This window comes from Artemia sp. Qi Xiang Cuo, chromosome 9 (genome assembly GCF_049724085.1).
Source record: "Artemia sp. Qi Xiang Cuo chromosome 9, ASM4972408v1, whole genome shotgun sequence".
NCBI classification, from domain to species: Eukaryota; Metazoa; Arthropoda; class Branchiopoda; order Anostraca; family Artemiidae; genus Artemia; species Artemia sp. Qi Xiang Cuo.
In genome coordinates, this window is record NC_142802.1 from 23,968,125 (window position 1) to 23,987,491 (window position 19,367).

Below are 19,367 nucleotides of genomic sequence, written 5' to 3' on the forward strand. Positions count from 1 at the left end.
TAAAGCAATAAAAGACTTTAGCGTAAAGAGCGAGGTGTTGAGGAGGGGTCAGCCCGTTTCATATACGGAATAATTTCTGTTCGTTTTAAGTTTAAATGTCACTCCTTACTTTCAGTTAAAAAAAAACTTGTTTTTTTTTAATTTAATAAAATGTTAGAGTAAAACTGACACACTAGTTTTAAGTTAAAAATCATTTTAGGAAAACGATTGTGCTTAATACAAGAAAAATGCTAGACAATCATCTTTTTCAGATTCTCTTTCAACTCAGCATGAGGAAGAACCTTTCTTTTCTAGTAAGTAAGTTATTTGAAAAACAACTTTAGCGTTTTGCAAGCGCTAGCACGACAAAATTAATTTTTCCATTCACGTTCGCTCTTTAGTCATTACAGAAGAAGAAACTATAATTTCAAAAAACTACTACTACTACTACAACTACTACTACTACTAACAAGCCACCGCAGCACCAAGCCACCTGAAACCAAGACAGCTATGCAAGCTCCTCTATCCCAATCAATTCAAAACATCCCTCTTTAAAACCCTCTAAGGAAGTTCTCTTTTCCCTTAAATCTTTCCTTACGACATCCCCCCACCCCAACCGAGGACGATCTGCTTTCGTTTATCGGCTAACGACTAATATTGCTTTTTTCAAGGTCCTCTTTCGGTTCAAGGTACAGGAAAAACTTTCTATCAATTAAGTTGTAAATTATTTGGAAAGCAACTTTAGGGTTGTAGCAAATGACGAATATGTAAAATTTCCCTTTATAGGTATTCTTTTGAGCCAATGCAAAGGAACAAACTTCAATTTCAAGTAGGTAAGTTAAAAATCATTTGAGAAAAATAACTTTGTTTGACATATGATCGATATTTAATTTTCTTTTTTTTTGATTTGTGTAATTACGGAGTTAAGAACCTTTCGAGAATATAATTTCAAAGCTATTTGATCAAGCTTTTGTATTCTAGAGACAACTGATCTGTTATTTCTTGTTTTCAATTTTATTGTTGTCAACATTGTGTTGTCTTGTGTCAACATTGACGAACAAACATCAGTTTCAAGTAAGAGCAAGAGAGCACGGTTATTATGATTCATATTTTGTCTATATGATGCGTTCGTAAAATGGGATGACGTCATTTTCAAAGAAAAATATATCAAACTAATTACAGCAACTCTTTAACACATAAATGAAGTCATTAGACAGGATGACGTCATACCAAAAGAAAGGTTATTTACGGTAGCAATGTGAGCGTCACTTTAGCTTTTTGCTGTCCATAAAGAGAAAGGTACCAGTCACATACAAGTGAAACAACATACAAAACCCTTGCTAAAGGGGTTAAATATTCTTAACAACTCAGGGGTTAAGTAATAAATACAAAAAATAGTGCTTAGAACAAGAAAAGTAGTTTTTAGTTAATAACTCAACGGGAACTGCCTTATTTTGCTTAGAGTATTGGCTTATTTGCTTAGACTAGAAACTGGAATTATCTGATTAATACTAAATTCATGGCTTTTTGAGGCTCTCTTTTTAGTAAAAAAGTACGGAAAAACTTCAGTTTCGTGTGAGTAACTTAAAGATTATTTGACATTCTTCTTTTCATTTCTCATTTCAGTCAACATGGAAAAAAATCTCAGTTTCACGTAAGTTAGTTATAAATTATTTGAAAAAAATGCTATTAAGCATATGACTAATAATTTATATTTTTCTTTTTCAGGTTCCCTTTTGAGTCAAATGGAAGAAAAAAAAACTTCAGTTACATGCAAGTAGGTTATAAATTATTTGGGAAACAATCGTTCTTAAGCATATGAATATTTGATTTTCTTTTTCTTTTTCGGGTTCCCTTTTGAGTCAAAATGGAAGAAAAATTAGTTTCACGTAAGTAAGTTATAAATTATTTGAAAAACATTGTAATTAAGCATGTGACTAATATTTGATATTTTTGTTATTCAGATTCCATTTTGAGTCAACATGGAGGAAAAAACCTCAAATTCATTTAAGTAAGTTATAAATTATTTGAAAAAATTGTTATCAAGCAAATAACCAATTTTTCATATTTTTCTTTTTCAGGTTCCATTTTGAGTCAACATGGAAGAAAAATCAGTTTCAAGTAAGAAAGTTATAAATTATTTGAAAAAAACTGTTATTAAGCATATGACTAATATTTGATATTTTTCTTTTTCAGGTTCCCTTATGAGTCAACATGGAAGAAAAAAACCTCAGTTTCATCAAAGTAAGTTATAAATTATTTGAAAAAATTGTTATCAAGCAAATAACTAATATTTGATATTTTTCTTTTTTAGGTTCCATTTTGAAGCAACATGGAAGAAACATCAGTTTCAAGCAATTGAGTTATAAATTATTTGAAAAAATTGTTATTAAAGATATGACTAATATTTGATGTTTTTCTTTTTCAGGTTCTTTTATGAGTCCATATTGAAGGAAAAACCTCAGTTTCATGAAAGTAAGTTATAAATTTTTTGAAAAAAATTTTATCAAGCAAATAACTAATATATGATATTTTTAATTTTCAGGTTCCATTTTGAATCAACATAGAATCAGTTTCACGTAAGTGAGTTATAAATTATTTGAAAAAATTTCTATTAAGCATATGACTAATATTTGATCTTCTTCAGGTTCCCTTTTGAGTCAACATGGAAGAAAAAAACCTCAGGTTCATGTAAGTAACCTGGTTCATGTCATTGTTCTTAAACATATGACTAATATTTGATATTGTTCTTTTTCAGGTTCCCTTATGAGTCAATATGGAAGAAAAAAACCTCAGTTTCACGAAAGTAAATTGTTATCAAGCAAATAACTAATATTTGATATTTTTCTATTTCAGGTTCAATATGGAGTCAACATGGAAGAAAAATCAGTTTCAAGCAAGTAAGTTATAAATTATTTGAAAAAATTCTTGTTAAGCATATGACTAATAGTTAATAATATTCTTTTTCAGGTTCCTTTATGAGTCAATATGGAAGAAAAAAACCTCAGTTTCACGAAAGTAAGTTATAAATTTTTTGAAAAAAATCGTTATCAAGCAAATAACTATTATTTGATATTTTTCTTTTTCAGGTTCCATTTTGAGTCAACATGGAAGAAAAATCAGTTTCAAGCAAGTAAATTATAAATTATTTGAAAAAATTGTTATTAAGCATATGACTAATATTTGATATTTTTCTTTTTCAGGTTCTTTTATGAGTCAATATGGAAGAACAAAAACCCCAGTTTCACGAAAGTAAGTTATACATTTTTTGAAATACATTGTTTTGAAATCAAGAATACATTTTGAATACATTTTTTTGAAATCAAGTAAATAACTAATATTTGATATTTTTCATTTTCAGGTTCCCTTTTGAGTCAACATGGAAGAAAAATCAGTTTCACGTATGTAAGTTATAAATTATTTGAAATTTTTTTTTATGAATCATAAGACTAATATTTGATATTTTTCTTTTTCAGGTTCCATTTTGAGTCAACATGGAAAAAAACCTCAGGTTCACGTAAGTAACCTGGTTCATGTCATTGTTCTTAAGCATATGACTAATATTTAATATTTTTCTTTTTAAGATTCCCTTTTGAATCAACATGGAAGAACAAAGGCTCAGTTTTACGTAAGTAAACTATAAATTTTTTGAAAAAAAAAATCTTTCTTGAGCATACAACTAATATTTGATATTTTCTTTATCAGGTTCCCTTTTAAGTCAACGTGGAAGGAAAAAAACATCAGGTTCACGTCAGTAAGTTATAAATGTTTTGAAAAAAATCGTTATCAAGCAAAAAACTAATATTTGATATTTCTTCCTTTTCAGGTTCCCTTTTGAGTCAACATGGAAGAAAAAACTTCAGTTTCACGTAAGTTAGTAATAACTTACTTGAAAAAAGATTGTTATCGAGCAAATAGCTAATATTTGAAATTTTTATTTTTCAGGTTCCATTTTTAATCAACATGGAATAAAAATCAGTTTCAAGTAATTCATTTATAAATTATTTAAAAAAAATGTTATTAAGCGTATGACTAATAGTTGATATTATTCTGTTTAAGGCTCCATTTTGAATCAACATGGAAGAAAAATCAGGTTCAAGTAATTAAGTTATAAATCATTTGAAAAAAAAATGTTCTTAAGCATATGACTAATATTAGATATTTTTTATATTCCCTTTTGAGTGAACCAGGAAGAAAATTCAGTTTCACGCAAATAATTTATATATTTGAAAAAACATTATTTGAAAAAACAAAAATTTATTAAGCGTATGACTAATATTTGACTTTCTTCTTTTTCAGTTTCTCTTTTGAGTCAACATTGAATAAAATGATATTTTTCATTTTCAGGTTCCCTTTTGAGTCAACATAGAAGAAAAAAACTCAGTTTCACGTAAGTAAGTTACAAATAAAAGAAAAATGTTCTTAAGCATATGACTAATATTTATATTTTTCGTTTTCAGGTTCCATTTTGAGTCAAAATGGAAGAAAAATCAGTTTCACGTATGTGGAAGTTATAAATTATTTGAAAAAATTCTATTAATCATAAGACTAATATTTGATATTTTTCTTTTTCAGGTTCCATTTTGAGTCAACATGGGAAAAAACCTAAGGTTCACGTAAGTAACCTGGTTCATGACATTGTTCTTAAGCATATGACTGATATTTGATTTTTTTTTTTTTAACGTTCCCTTTTGAATCAACACGGAAGAAAAAAGCTCTGTTTTACGTAAGTAAACTATAAATTTTTTGAAAAAAAAATCTTTCTTGAGCATACGACTAATATTTGATATATTCTATATCAGGTTCCCTTATTAGTCAACGTGGAGGAAAAAAAACCTCAGTTCCATGTCAGTAAGATATATTTTTTTTGAAAAAATTGTTATCAGGCAACTAACTAATATTTGATATTTCTTCTTTTTCAGGTTCCCTTTTAGTCAACATGGAAGAAAAACTTCAGTTTCAGGTAAGTAAGTTATAAATAACTTGAAAAAAGATTGTTATCAAGCAAATAACTAATATATGATATTTTTATGTTGCAGGTTCCATTTCTAATCAACATGGAATAAAAATCAATTTCACGTAATTAAGTTATAAATTATTTGAAAAAAAATTATTAAGCGTATGACGAATATTTGATATTTTTCTGTTTAAGGTTCCATTTTGAATCAACATGGAAGAAGAATCAGGTTCACGTAATTAAGTTATAAATCATTTGAAAAAAAAATGTTCTTAAGCATATGACTAATATTAGATATTTTTTTCATATTCCCTTTTTGGGTCAACATGGAAGAAAAAACTCAGTTTCACTTCAGTAAGTTATAAATAAAAGAAAAATGTTTTTAAGCATATGACTAATATTTGATATTTTTCATTTTCAGGTTCCATTTTGAGTCAACATGGAAGAAAAATCAGTTTCACGTAAGTAAGTTATAAATTATTTGAAAAAATTTCTATTAACCATAAGACTAATATTTGATATTTTTCTTTTTCAGGTTCCATTTTGAGTCAACATGGAAAAAAAATCTCAGGTTCACGTAAGTAACCTGGTTCATGTCATTGTTCTTAAGCATATGACCAATATTTGATATTTTTCTTTTTAAGGTTCCCTTTTGAATCAACACGGAAGAACAAAAGCTCTGTTTTACGTAAGTAAACAATAAATTTTTTGAACAAAAAATCTTTCTTGAGCATACGACTAATATATGATATTTTCTTTATCAGGTTCCCTTTTAAGTCAACGTGGAAGAAAAAAAACCTCAGTTTCACGTCAGTAAGATATAAATTTTTTGAAAGAAATTGTTATCAAGCATATAACTTATGTTTGATATTTCTTCTTTTTCAGGTTCACTTTTGAGTCAACATGGAAGAAAAAGCTTCAGTTTCACGTAAGTAAGTTATAAATTACTTGAAAAAAGATTGTTATCAAGCAAATAACTAATGTTTCATATTTTTTTTCAGGTTCCATTTCTAATCAACATGGAATAAAAATCAATTTCACGTAATTAAGTTATAAATTATTTGAAAAAAATTTTATTAAGCGTATGACTAGTATTTGATATTTTTCTGTTTAAGGTTCCATTTTTAATCCACATGGAAGAAAAATCAGTTTCACGTAATTAAGTTATAAATCATTTGAAATAAAATGTTCTTAAGCATATGACTAATATTAAATATTTTTTATATTCCCTTTTGAGTGAACCAGGAAGAAAATTCAGTTTCACATAAGTAATTTATATATTATTTGAAAAAACAAAAATTTATTAAGCGTATGACTAATATTTGACTTTCTTCTTTTTCAGTTTCTCTTTTGAGTCAACATTGAAGAAAATGATATTTCCCTTTTTCAGGTTCCCTTTTGAGTCAACATGGAAGAAAAAACTCAGTTTCACTTAAGTAAGTTATAAATAAAAGAATAATGTTCTTAAGCAAATGACTAATATTTGATATTTTTGTTTTTCAGGTTTCCTTTTGAGTCAACATGGAAGAAAAAACCTCAGTTTCACGTAAATAAGTTATAAATTATTTGGAAAAAATTGTTATCAAGCAAATAACTAACAATTGATATTTTTCTTTTTCAGGTTTCCTGCTGAGCCAAAATAGAGAAAAAAACCTCAGTTTCACGTAAGTAAGTTATAAATTATAATAAAAATGTTTTTAATCATATGACAAGAATTTGATATTTTTCTTTTTCAGGTTTCCTTTTGAGTCAACATAAAAGAAAAAAACTTCAGTTTCACATAAGTAAGTTATAAGTTAGTGAAAAAAATTTAAGCATATGACTAATATTTAAAATCTTTTCTTTTTCGGGTTTCCTTGTGACTCAACATGGAAGAAAAAAACCTCAGTTTCACGTAAGTAAGTAATAAATTATTAAAACATGTTTTTAAGCATATGACTAATATTTGATATTTTTCTTTTTCACGTTTCCTTTTGAGTCAACATGGAAGAAAAAAACCTCTAATTCACGTAAGTAAGCTATATATTAAAAAAACTTGCTTAAGCATACGACTAATATTTGATATTTTTCTTTTTCAGGTTCCCTTTTAAATCAACGTGGAAGAAAAAAACCGCATTTCACGTAAGTAAGTTATAAATTATTTGACAAAATCGTTATCAAACAAATAACTTATATTTGACATTTTTCTTTTTCAGGTTCCATTTTGAGGCCAAATGGAAGAAAAATCAGTTTCACGTGAGTAAATTATAACTATTTGAAAAACATTGTTATTAAGCATATAACTAATATTTGATATTCTTCTTTTTCAGGTTGCCTTTTGAGTCAAAATGGAAGAAAAAAAAACTCAATTTTACGTAAGTAAGTTATAAATTATTTAAAAAAAATGGTCTTCAGCATAAGACTAAGATATGATATTTTTCTTTTTCAGGTTCCCTTTTGAGTCAACATGTAAGAAAAAAACCTCAGTTTTACGTAAGTAAGTTATAATTTTTTGGACAAAAAGTCTTACTTAAGCATATGACTAGTATTTGATATTTTTCTTTTTAAGGTTCCCTTTTGAGTCAACATAGAAGAAAAAATCCTCAGTTTCACGTAAGTAAGTTATAAATAATTAAAAAAATATTCTTAAGCATAAAACTAATATTTGATTTTTTATTTTAGGTTCCCTTTTTAGTCAACATGGGAGAAAAAATTTCAATTTCACGTAAGTAAACTATTTAAAAAAAATTCTTAAGTGTATGAAAAATAATTTAATATTTTTATTTTTTATTTTAACTTTTGAGTCAACACTGAAGAAAAAACCTTAGTTTAAAGTAAGTAAGTTATAAACTATTGGAGAGAAAAAGCTTTTTAAAGCATTGTTGGGGTTGATAACTATCAATATTATACTGGTAAGCTACGTTGCCACCAGTGTTATAGTGGTAAGCTACAATGCCACCAGTATTGGGGTGGTAATGTACGGGTGTCACCACTTATTGGAGGGGAAAGCTCTGGTACAAAATATAATGGGATGCCCGCGTCTACCACACCGGTTCTGCAAATATCGGGTTTGGTACTACCCTGTTTACAGTATACCCTGCCCCAGGGTATGATAACGTGATCGAGTGGTCAAATGACCACTTTCTAAAGCCAAGTGTATCGGCCCTGGGCTACCACTAAAAATATCTAACTCTCCCCTTGGAGGTAACAACCCCCCTGTCAATATAATAATAACGGTATCTCGTAACTCTGTTACCCTGCATGGGTTCCGGGAAAATTAGTACACAGTTTGTAGAAAATACCTTAATTGTATTCTTCCAAACGGTCACATATAACACACAAATATGCTTCCCCGAACGGGGTCAAAATGCAGACTAACTCAAAAATAATATTCTGTACAGCAACTGTTCATAGGGGTGGACCTTCGCTTGGCCCAGCCAATCGTCTCAATCCCCATTCAAAATCCATTCTACTTTTTCTTAGCTTTATCTTTCAATGACTCAAACCAGGAAGTCCAAAATACAATTTAGTTCAAAGCTTACTTATTGCAAAACAACTATAGCTTAGCAACGAGATATTTATCTCAAAAGAAAAGAAACAGGGGTGGAACCCCAACAAGCATATAACTAATATTTGAAATTTTTCTTTTTCAGGTTCCTTTTCAGTCAACATAAAAGAAAAAAACCTCAGTTTCACGCAAGTAATTTATAAATTATCTGAAAAAAAAAGTTATCAAGCAAATAACTAACAATTAATATTTTTCTTTTTCAGGTTCCCTGCTGAGCCAACATGGAGGAAAAAACCTCAGTTTCACGTAAGTAAGTTATAAATTGTAAAAAAAAAAATGTTTTTAAGCATATGACAAGTATTTAATATTTTCCTTTTTCAGGTTTCCTTTTGAGTCAACATAAAAGAAAAAAACTTCAGTTCCATATAAATAAGTTATAAGTTAGTAGAAAAAATTTAAGCATATGACTAGTATTTGAAATCTTTCCTTTTTCGGGTTTCCTTTTGAGTCAACATGGAAGAAAAAAACCTCAGTTTCACGTAAGTAAATTATTAATTATTTGAGAAAACTGTTATTAAGCATATAGCAGGGAAGAAAAAACAACAGCTTCACGTAAGTTATTAATAAATTATTTGAAAAAAAAACCTTTCTTAAGCATACGACTAATATTTGATATTTCTCTTTTTCAGTGTCCCTTTTGAGTCAACACTGAAGAAAAAACCTTATTTTCAAGTAAGTAAGTTACAAATTATTTGAGAAAAAAGGTTTCCTAAAGCATATAACTAATATTTGATATTTTTCTTTTTCAGGTTCCCTTTTGAGTCAACATAGAAGAAACAAACCTCAGTTTCACGTAAGTAAGTTATAAATTATTTGAAAAAATAAGTTATCAAACAAATAACTAATATTTAATATTTTTATTTTCCAGTTTATCTTTTGAGTCAACATGGAAGAAAAAAAACCTCAAGTTCACGTAAGTAAGTTATAAATTATTTGAAACGAAATTTTTATTGAGCATAAAACTAATATTTGATATTCTTCTTTTTCAGGTTCCCTTTAGAGTCAACATGGAAGGAAAAACCTCAGTTTCACGACAGTATGCTATGAATTATTTGAAAAATAAATGTTCTTAAGCATATGTCTAATATTTGATATTTTTCTTTTTCAGGTTCCCTTTTAAGTCAACGTGGAAGGCAAAAAACCTCAGTTTCATGTAAGTAAGTTATTAATTATTTGAGAAAATTATTATTAAGCATATGACTAATATTTGATATTTTTCAGGTTCCCTTTTGAGTCAACATTTAATAAGAAACCTCAGCTTCAAGTAAGTAAATTATAAATTACTTGAAAAAAAATTGTTACTAAGCTAATGACTAATATTAGACATTTTTCTTGTACAGGTTCCCTTTTGAATCAACATGGAAGAAAAAAACCTCAGGTTAACGTAACTACTACTACTACTACTAACAACTCACCGCAGCACCAAGCCACCTGAGGCCAACACAGCTACGCACGCTCCTCCTCCACCCTAATCTTTTCAAAGCCTCCCTTTTTTCACCCGCCCACGAAGTTCCCATTTCCTTTAAATCTTTCTTTATGACGTCCTCCCACCCCAGACGTGGACGACCTGCTTTCCGTTTAGCCCTAGATGGTTGGCCGAAAAGAACAATCTTCGGCAATCTGTCATCCTTCATCCGCACAACATGCCCTAACCACCTCAACCTTTCTTTCATTATAGACCTAGAAAGCGGTAGTGAACCACATTTTTCGTATAACCTATTGTTTGAAATACCGTCAGTCAGCCGGGTACCCAGAACAATCCTTAAGCAATTTCTCTGGAAAACATCTAGCAAATCTTCATCCGCTTCTCGGAGCGTCCATGCTTAAGAGCCATATTTGGCCACTGTCATCAATGTAGCTTCTAATATTCTAATCTTGGTTTGCAGACTTATCTTCCTATTCTTCCAGACTTTTTTTAACAGTGAAAAAACACCCTGAGTCTTGGCTATTCTACTTTTAACATCTTCACTGCTCCCACCATCTTTACTAATAATACTACCAAGGTAAGTGAAGCTGCCCACTTGATCAATCTTTTCATCACACAACGTCACCTTTTCATCTTCACTTATTCCTAGCCTTAGTGACTTAGTCTTCCTAACAGTAATTTTCAAACCAATACTAGCCCCCTGAACTCGCAAAACCTCTAAAACTTCATTCATTTTGCTCACACTTTAATATAGGATGCTTAAATCACTAACATAATTCAAGTTCAGGAAACTTTTTCCTCCCCATCTGAGTCTAGGTCTTGTCCTAGCTATTTCTTCGTTTCTTAAACAAAGTTCATATAAACATTCCATACAAAGAGGGCTAGAACATAACCCTACTGTGTTCCTAAAACGTTGCAGAACCCCAAACTTACCTTATTTTATAGCTTAACCAAAGCAGTATTATTCTCGTACATAGCATTAGTCACTTTAATGCATTTGTCTGGTATATCCTACAAGGATAAAACCTTTGCCAAAGATCTTCTATCAACAGAATAGAACGCTTGCTCATAATCTATAAAACTGAGGACCAAAGGTGTTTGAAAACTTAGGCACTTCTCAATTATTAACCTAAGAGTGAAAATTTGGTCAACACATCCTCTACCTTTTCTAAAACCTCACTGCTCTTCTCTTAAAACTTTGTCTACGTCATCTCTCAGTATAAAAAGTATCATATTACTAAGCAATTTTCTACCTAAATAGACAAGACTAATTCCTCTATAATTAAAACACTCACTTTTATCACCTTTCTTATAAAGTTGATTAATTAAGGTTTTACTAAAATCGTTAGGTACTTACCCTTTTTAATAAATAATATTCATAATCTTCAGTAACTTATTTCTAACCACAGCGCCACCATATTGAAGAAACTCATTTACCACACTATTAGCACTGGGAGCCTTATTATTTTTTAGTAATTTTAATACTGTCGCTAATTTATCATCATAAAACAAATCTTCCTTCACATCCAAGGTATCACAAACTTTTTAATTTTTCTCTAAATTTTTTCCTCCAACTCTATCTCGGTTAAGCAAGTTCTCAAAATGTTCGGCCCATCTCGCTTTAGCTTTTTCCTTATCGCTAATTGCCACCCCATTCCTATCTTTAACTGAGACGAGTCCGGATTGACTACTACCTCTCAATTTGTTAACGTGCCAGTACAATATATTACAATTATGCCGTCTAGCTGCATCTTCTAAATCATCGGCAATTTTATCCATGGCCTCCACTTCACACCTCCTTAGTTCATATTTCAATGCTTTCTCCACTTTCTTTACATTTCTTTTGTTTTCATGCGATCTATCACTCAGATAATTCTTGTACAAGTCCTTTCTCCTTTCTATTAAACATAAAGCTTTTTCACTTATATTCTTAGCTGGAGTTCTAGCTTTCTTCCCTAATACCCTTCAGCAACTTCACAAATTGTTTTTCTAAAATTATTCCAGCCATATTCCACATTATCAAATTTTAAAGTCTCAAGTTTAGTATTCAACTGTTCCTGGAAAGTTTCTCTCAAATTCTCATCCTGGAGTCTACTAACATCATAACTTCCCGGGAGGTAGTTACCCTTCCGATATTTCAGCTTTAACTTAACCCTTGACACTTCTAGATGGTGATCTTTACTTTTAACATCAATAACAGCACTTCTATATACCCTAGTATCTTGTATTGATCCTGCCAGTCTTCGGTTTACTATAACATAATGAATAAGGTTTGCTGTCTTACCATCACGTGAATACCATGTTAGCTTATGAGCTATTTTATGACCAAACACAGTATTGGTTATAACTAGATTGTTATACCTACAAAATTGCAAAAGTCTGTATCCATTACTGTTTTCTTTTCCTACACCAAATTTACCTAAGCTGGGATACCATCTATCCTTATTTCTACCAACCTGGGCGTTAAAATCTCCCAGTAAAAACATCATATTTCTGCCTGGGACCTTGTCTATTTGCTCCTGTAACTGTAAGTAAAATTCTTCTGAGTCACTAGTATCTCCGTTAGTCGGTTCTACAGGGGCGTATACTACTATAACTGATACCCTGAACTTTCTAGTCATAAAATCAGCAATTAGTATTCTATTATTAATACCTTCCCAATATTTGACGACCTTTTAGTTTAACCATAAAAACCACCATAGCCTCCATAGCCACCGTAGCCTCCATATCCTCCAAGGCTATATCGACCGTATCCGTGCTAGGCCTCACCCCTCTTCGGGTGAGAAAGCTAACATTATAGCTATATCTTGCGCTGCAAAGACAGAAGAGAAGTAAAAGGTAAATACGTAAGCACACAGGATTTTGAGGAGGGCATTATCCCCCCATTCTAAGTTGGTTGCTAGGAACCGCTGCCCCTCCCCTCTCCACGAACATCTTTCTAAAAAAAAAGAATTAGATTACCTGTATGTGGCTATTTCTTTTTCAGAATACCTTTTGAGTCAATATAGAAAAAATCCTCAGTTTTACGTAAGGAAGTTATAAATTATTTGAAAAAAAAATGTTATCAAGCAAATAACTAATATTTGACATTTTTCTTTCTCAGGTTCCATTTCGAGTCAACATAGAAAAAAAATTAGTTTTGCGTAAGTAAGTTATAAATTATTTGAAAAAAATTGTTATCAAGCAACTAACTAACATTTGATATTTTTCTTTTTCGGGTTCCCTTTAGAGTCAACATGGAAGGAAAAACCTCAGTCTCACGACAGAATGCTATGAATTATTTGATAAAAAGGTTCTTAAGCATAAGACTAATATTTGATATTTTTCTTTTTCAGATTCCCTTCTAAGTCGACGTTGAAGAGAAAAACCTCAATTTCATGTAAGTCAGTTATAAATTATTTGAAAAAAAAATCTTTCTTAAGCATATGACTAATATTTGATATTTTTCTTTTCCAAGTTCTATTTAGAGCCAGCATGGAACAAAAACCTCATTTTCACGACAGTGTGCTATGAATTATTTGAAAAAATGTTCTTAAGCATATAACTAATATTTGATATTTTTCTTTGTGAGGTTCCATTTTAAGTGGACGTTGAAGAAAAAACCTTCAGTTTCAAGTAAGTAAGTTATAAGTTATTTGAAAAAAAATCTTTCTTAAGCATATGACTAATATTTGATATTTTTCTTCTTCAGGCTTCCTTTTAAGTCAACGTGGAAGAATTAAACATCAGTTTCAGGTAAGTAAGTTATTAATTATTTGAAAAAAATTGTTATTAAGCATACGACTAATATTTGATATTTTTTTAAGAAAAGACCTCAGTTTCACGTAAGTATATTATAACTTATTTGAAAAAAAAATCTTTCTTAAAAATACGACTATTATTTGATTTTTTCTTTTTTAGGTTCCCTTTGAGTCAACGTGGAAGAAAGAATCCTCAGTTTCACGCAAATAAGTTATAAATCATTTGAAAAAAAATGTTATCAAACAAATAACTAACATTTGATATTTTTCTTTGTGAGGTTCCATTTTAAGTGGACGTTGAAGAAAAAACCTTCAGTTTCAAGTAAGTAAGTTATAAGTTATTTGAAAAAAAATCTTTCTTAAGCATATGACTAATATTTGATATTTTTCTTCTTCAGGCTTCCTTTTAAGTCAACGTGGAAGAATTAAACATCAGTTTCAGGTAAGTAAGTTATTAATTATTTGAAAAAAATTGTTATTAAGCATACGACTAATATTTGATATTTTTTTAAGAAAAGACCTCAGTTTCACGTAAGTATATTATAACTTATTTGAAAAAAAAATCTTTCTTAAAAATACGACTATTATTTGATTTTTTCTTTTTTAGGTTCCCTTTGAGTCAACGTGGAAGAAAGAATCCTCAGTTTCACGCAAATAAGTTATAAATCATTTGAAAAAAAATGTTATCAAACAAATAACTAACATTTGATATTTTTCTTTTTTAGGTTCTCTTTAGAGTCAAAACGGAAGGAAAAACTTTAGTTTCACGACAGTAGTCTACGAATTATTTGAAAAAAATGTTCTTAAGCATATTACTAATATTTGATGTTTTGCTTTTTCAGGTTCCCTTTTAAGTCAACGTGGAAGAATAAAAATCTCAGTTTCATGTAAGTAAGTTAGTAATTATTTGAACAAAATTGTTACTAAGCATACGACTAATATTTGATATTTTTCAGGTTCCTTTTTGAGTCAAAATTGAAGAAAAAACCTCAGTTTCACGTAAGTAAATTATACCTTATTTGAGAAAAAATCTTTCTTGAAAATACGACTAAAATTTGATTTTTTTTTCTCTTTTTTAGGTTCCTTTTTGAGTCAACGTAGAAGAAATGAACCTCAGTTTCACGCAAGTAAATTAAATTACAAAAAAAATGTTTTCAAGCATGTGACTAAAATTTGATATTTTTCTATTTCAGGTTTTTTTAGTCGACAAGAAAGGAAAAAACCTCAGTTTCACGTAAGTAAGTTATAAAATATAAAAAAAACTAAGTATATGTTTAATATTTGATATTTTTCTTTTTCAGATTCCCTTTTAAGTCAACATGGAACAAAAAAAACCTCAGTTTCACGTGAGTAAGTTATAAATTATTTTTTAAAAATTGTTATCAAGCAAATAACTAATATTTGACATTTTTCTTTTTCAGGTTCCATTTTGAGTCAACATTGAAGAAAAATCAGCTTCACCTAAGTAACTTATAAATTATTTGAAAAAAATTTTTATTAAGCTAATGACTAACATTTGGCATTTTTCTTTTTCAGGGTAACCTTTTGAGTCAACATGGAAGAAAAAAACCTCTGTTTCACGTAAGTAAGCTAGAAATAAGCTACAAAAGTAAGCTATGACTAATATTTGATATTTTTCTTTTTCAGGTTTCCTTTTGGGTAAACATGGAAGAAAAAACCTCAGTTTCAAGCATGTAAGTTATAAATAATTTGAAAATTGTTATCAAGCAAATAACTAATATTTTTTTTCAGGTTCCCTTTTGAGTCAACATGGAAGAGGAAATCCTCAGTTTCACGCAAGTAAGTTATAAATTATTTGAAAAAAATGTTCTTGAGTATATGACTAATATTTACTATTTTTCTTTTTCAGCTTCTCTTTTGATTCAACATTGAAGAAAAAACCTCAGTTTCAAGTAAGTAAGTTATAAATTATTTGAAAAAAAAAATCTTTCTTAAGCATACGACTATAATTTGATATTTTTCTTTCTAAGGTTCCCTTTGGAGTCAACATGGAAGAAAAAATCCTGAGTTTCACGTAAGTAATATAAAATTATTTGGAAAAAAAAATGTTTATAAGCATGTGACTAATATTTGATATTTCCTATTTTAGGTTCTCTTGTTAGTCAAAATGGTAGAAAAAACTTCAATTTCACGTAAGTAAGTTGTTTAAAAAAAAATTCTTAAGCATGCGACCAATATTTAATATTTTTTCTTTTTCATATTACTTTTTGAGTCTACATGGAAGAAAAAAATCTAAGTTTCACGTAAGTTATAAATTTAAAAAAAATTTAAGCATTTGACTAATATTTGATAGTTTACTTTTTCAGGTTCCCTTTTGAGTTAAAATGGGAGACAAAAACCAAAAACCTAAATTATTTGAAAAAAATTTGTTATCACGCAAATAACTAACATTCGATATCTTTATTTTTTTATGTTCCCTTTTGAGTCAACATGGGAGAAAAAACCTCAGTTTCACGTAAGTAGGTTCTAAATTTTTTGAAAAAACAAATGTTCTTAAGCAAATGACTGATAATTGATATTTCTCTTTTTCAGGTTCCCTTTTGAGTTAAAATGGAGGACAAAAACCTCAGTTGTAAGTAAGTTATAAATTATTTGAAAAAAATGTTTTTAAGCATTTTAAGTTCGTTTTATATTGACGTAGTCTTTTCAGGGAAAAAGAAAATATTACTTTAAATCTTTTTTTTTTAAACATTTTAATTTGGCCTGCTATTTGTATGCTGGAGAAAAGTTTCAGCAATTTTTAACAACATACACTCTTTTAAAACCTGGACACAAATGGTAGTGTTTAATATAGTTTCATACCTCCTCTAGTTGACCTGAAATAAAAAACTTGATACCATTTGCAAAAAAAAATCTGTTTACTTTCTTTGATAGCTTGGATACACTTACACTATTTTGATTTGGTTAAATTTTAAGAGCAGAAGAAGCCCCGAAGGTTTGAACATAATACTCTGAGTCGTTCATGGGAAACTGCTGAGATGCTTTATTGGGAATTAGTATTAACACAGTGCATTTTGATTTAGTATTAAGGCAACATTTATATTTTAAAATTAAGGGGCAAAGGGTAGGGGGGGCGTGGGAGGGGGACTAGTTGCCCTCCAATCATTTACGACTATTAAAAAGGCCATTAGCCTTTTATACTTTAAATCGAATGAGCCCTTTTAGAAGTTCTAACGACAAATCCGTCGATACGCTGTGCCTTGGTCTAAACAGCAAGAAAAAATAATAGTACATTGTACCCACATCAATCTTTATTATAAAAATGTCAAGTCTTCCAATCACTTTTGACAATTAAAAAGGGCACTAGCCCTTTCATTTTCCAATCAAATGAGCCCTTTTTGAGTTTCTACGACAACGCTTTCTATAAACACCTTATATACCCCCAGGGCATAAATTACAACCTTGCCCTGAGGGATGTGAGGGGGTATTCATCCTCAAAGACCTAATTTCCAGAACTATTAACTAAGTTGAAGAAAATTGCAATCTCAAAATACTGATTGGATGTGTTTGGGGAAAAGGTGGGCGTGAGAAGGGGGTTAGTTGCCCTCCAATCACTTTCGACTATTAAAAAGGGCGCTAGCCCTTTGAATTTCCAATCGAATGAGCCCTTTTTCAAACTTTCTACGACAAAGATTTCAATAAAAACCTTATATGCCTCCAGGGCATAACGTACAAGCCTTACCCTGAGGGCTGTGGGGGAGTGTCATCCTCAAAGATATTATTTCCGGACCTTTCAACTACTTTGAACAAAATGGCTATCTCAAAATTTTGATTGGACAAGTTTGGATAAATGGTGGACGTGGAAGGAGTGTTAGTTGCCTTCCAATCACTTTCGACTATTAAAAAGGGCACTAGCCATTTTAATTTTCTAATCAAATGAGCCTTTTTTTGAAGTTTCTACGACAACGCTTTATATAAAAACCTTATATGCCCCCAGGGCACAACTTACAACCCTTGCCCTGAGGGCTGTGGGGGTTGTCATCCTCAAAGACCTAATTTCCAGAACTTTCAACTACGTTGAACAAAATTGGCTATCTCAAAATTTTGATTGGATGTGTTTGGGGAAAAGGTGGGCGTAAGAAGGGGGTTAGTTGCCCTCCAATCACTTTCAACAGTTCGAATGAGCCCTTTTTCACGTTTCTACGACAAAGCTTTCAATAAAAACCTTATATGCCCCCAGGGCGTAACTTACAACCCTTATCCTGAGGGCTGTGGTGGGAGTGTCATCCTCAAAGATATAATTTCCGGACCTTCCAACTACTTTGAACAGAATGGCTATCTCAAAATTTTGATTGGATGTGTTTGGATAAATCGCGGGCGTGGAAGGGGTGCTAGTACGCAAAGGCTCAGCACCTGCGAGGCCAATAACACCGCCACAAGCCATTCCTTTACCATATTAAATATAAAAACAAGTATTTTTCACTGAAAGTAAGGAGCGACATTAAAACTTAAAACGAACAGAATTCCGTATATGAAAGGGGCTGTCCCCTCCTCACCACCTCGCTCTTTACACTGAAGTTTGACTCTGTCTCACAACTTTATTTTTTAAATAATAAAAAACTTTAGCGTAAAGAGCGAGTAATTTTATAAAATTACTGTTATTTACCACATGACGGATATTTGACCTTTTTCAGATTCTTTTTCTATATTTGTGTAGTCCTTTACCAAAAATATAGATTTTAAGCTAACTTTTGAAAAAAAAAGATCCTGGTCCACTTTACTGGTTGTGGATCACTAAATGAAAAATATTATCTCTTATTGTCCTTCAAAAAATGAAAAAACAGATCTATCTTGCAAAAATTTAAAGAAATTAAAAAGAATAAAGAATCTCAAGTATTTTAACAAAATTCTTCGAGCGGGTTAAGGAATTTTTAAGAAGTAAATAAAGCATTCGGCTAGAGACATTTTTTTTGTCGTCTCACTACATTAAATCCGACCTCCAGAACGAAATATTAGTTAATTTTGAACCCTTATCTTAACCCAAGCATAAGAAGATTCTTCAGTAGCTCCAACAGACGGATAGTGAGAAATAAGCGAGAAACAGAGCAAAAAGTGAAAGACAAAAAATGAACTTACGAGACAACGTGTTGGTGTTGGGACCGGCAATAACGACAATCCAATCTTTTCCTACTATGATTGAGCAGGCAATGCTAGCCAAATTTGCTGCTGAGGCAAAAATAATAAATAATATGTAGCAGAGAATAAGCCCAAATCCATTCCTGAAAAGGTTTAAGAAGTAAAAATAATGAAAAACAATACTTATTTGAGAGGCATACAAATGTGAAATAACAACTTTATTTCTGTAAGTATGACTGTGCCGCAGTAATACTGAAATAATGTTCTATCCAACTTTGACGATAAATAGCAGATTACTAATGTAGACCTTATTCCGAGAATCCACAATATTTTCAGTAAAATCTAAACAAAAAACCTTTCTCTTTTTATAAGTATCGGCCTTTTTCAAGCGAAACCATACACTATTTTTTAAGGCAAAAACATTTCGACCACTTTTTAATATACAGTTCATCCTACACATAAATGACGCTCAAGCCTGGATCTTAAACAAAAGTAAAAGATAATAGAAGCGTTTTTATTTTATATGCTGGCATTCTATGCAACACAATAAGTTATTAATCAGGCAGCCTTCGGTTGTTCAGGGATATTTTTGCATGCAGAAAAAACTGTGGCTAACTGAAT

General features: G+C 30.3%; 1 protein-coding gene across 5 annotated transcripts in view; it reads right to left on the reverse strand.

Moving 5' to 3' along the window:
• LOC148948466 (solute carrier family 40 member 1-like) overlaps positions 1-19,367 on the reverse strand; it is a 126,922-nt gene that overhangs the window by 25,653 nt on the left and 81,902 nt on the right. For all 5 annotated transcript variants that reach the window (XM_089093936.1, XM_089093938.1, XM_089093937.1 and 2 more), the window contains one exon: positions 18,747-18,889. In XM_089093936.1, coding sequence (XP_088950062.1) covers positions 18,747-18,889 — 143 coding nt within the window. The remainder of the gene's footprint in view (positions 1-18,746; positions 18,890-19,367) is intronic.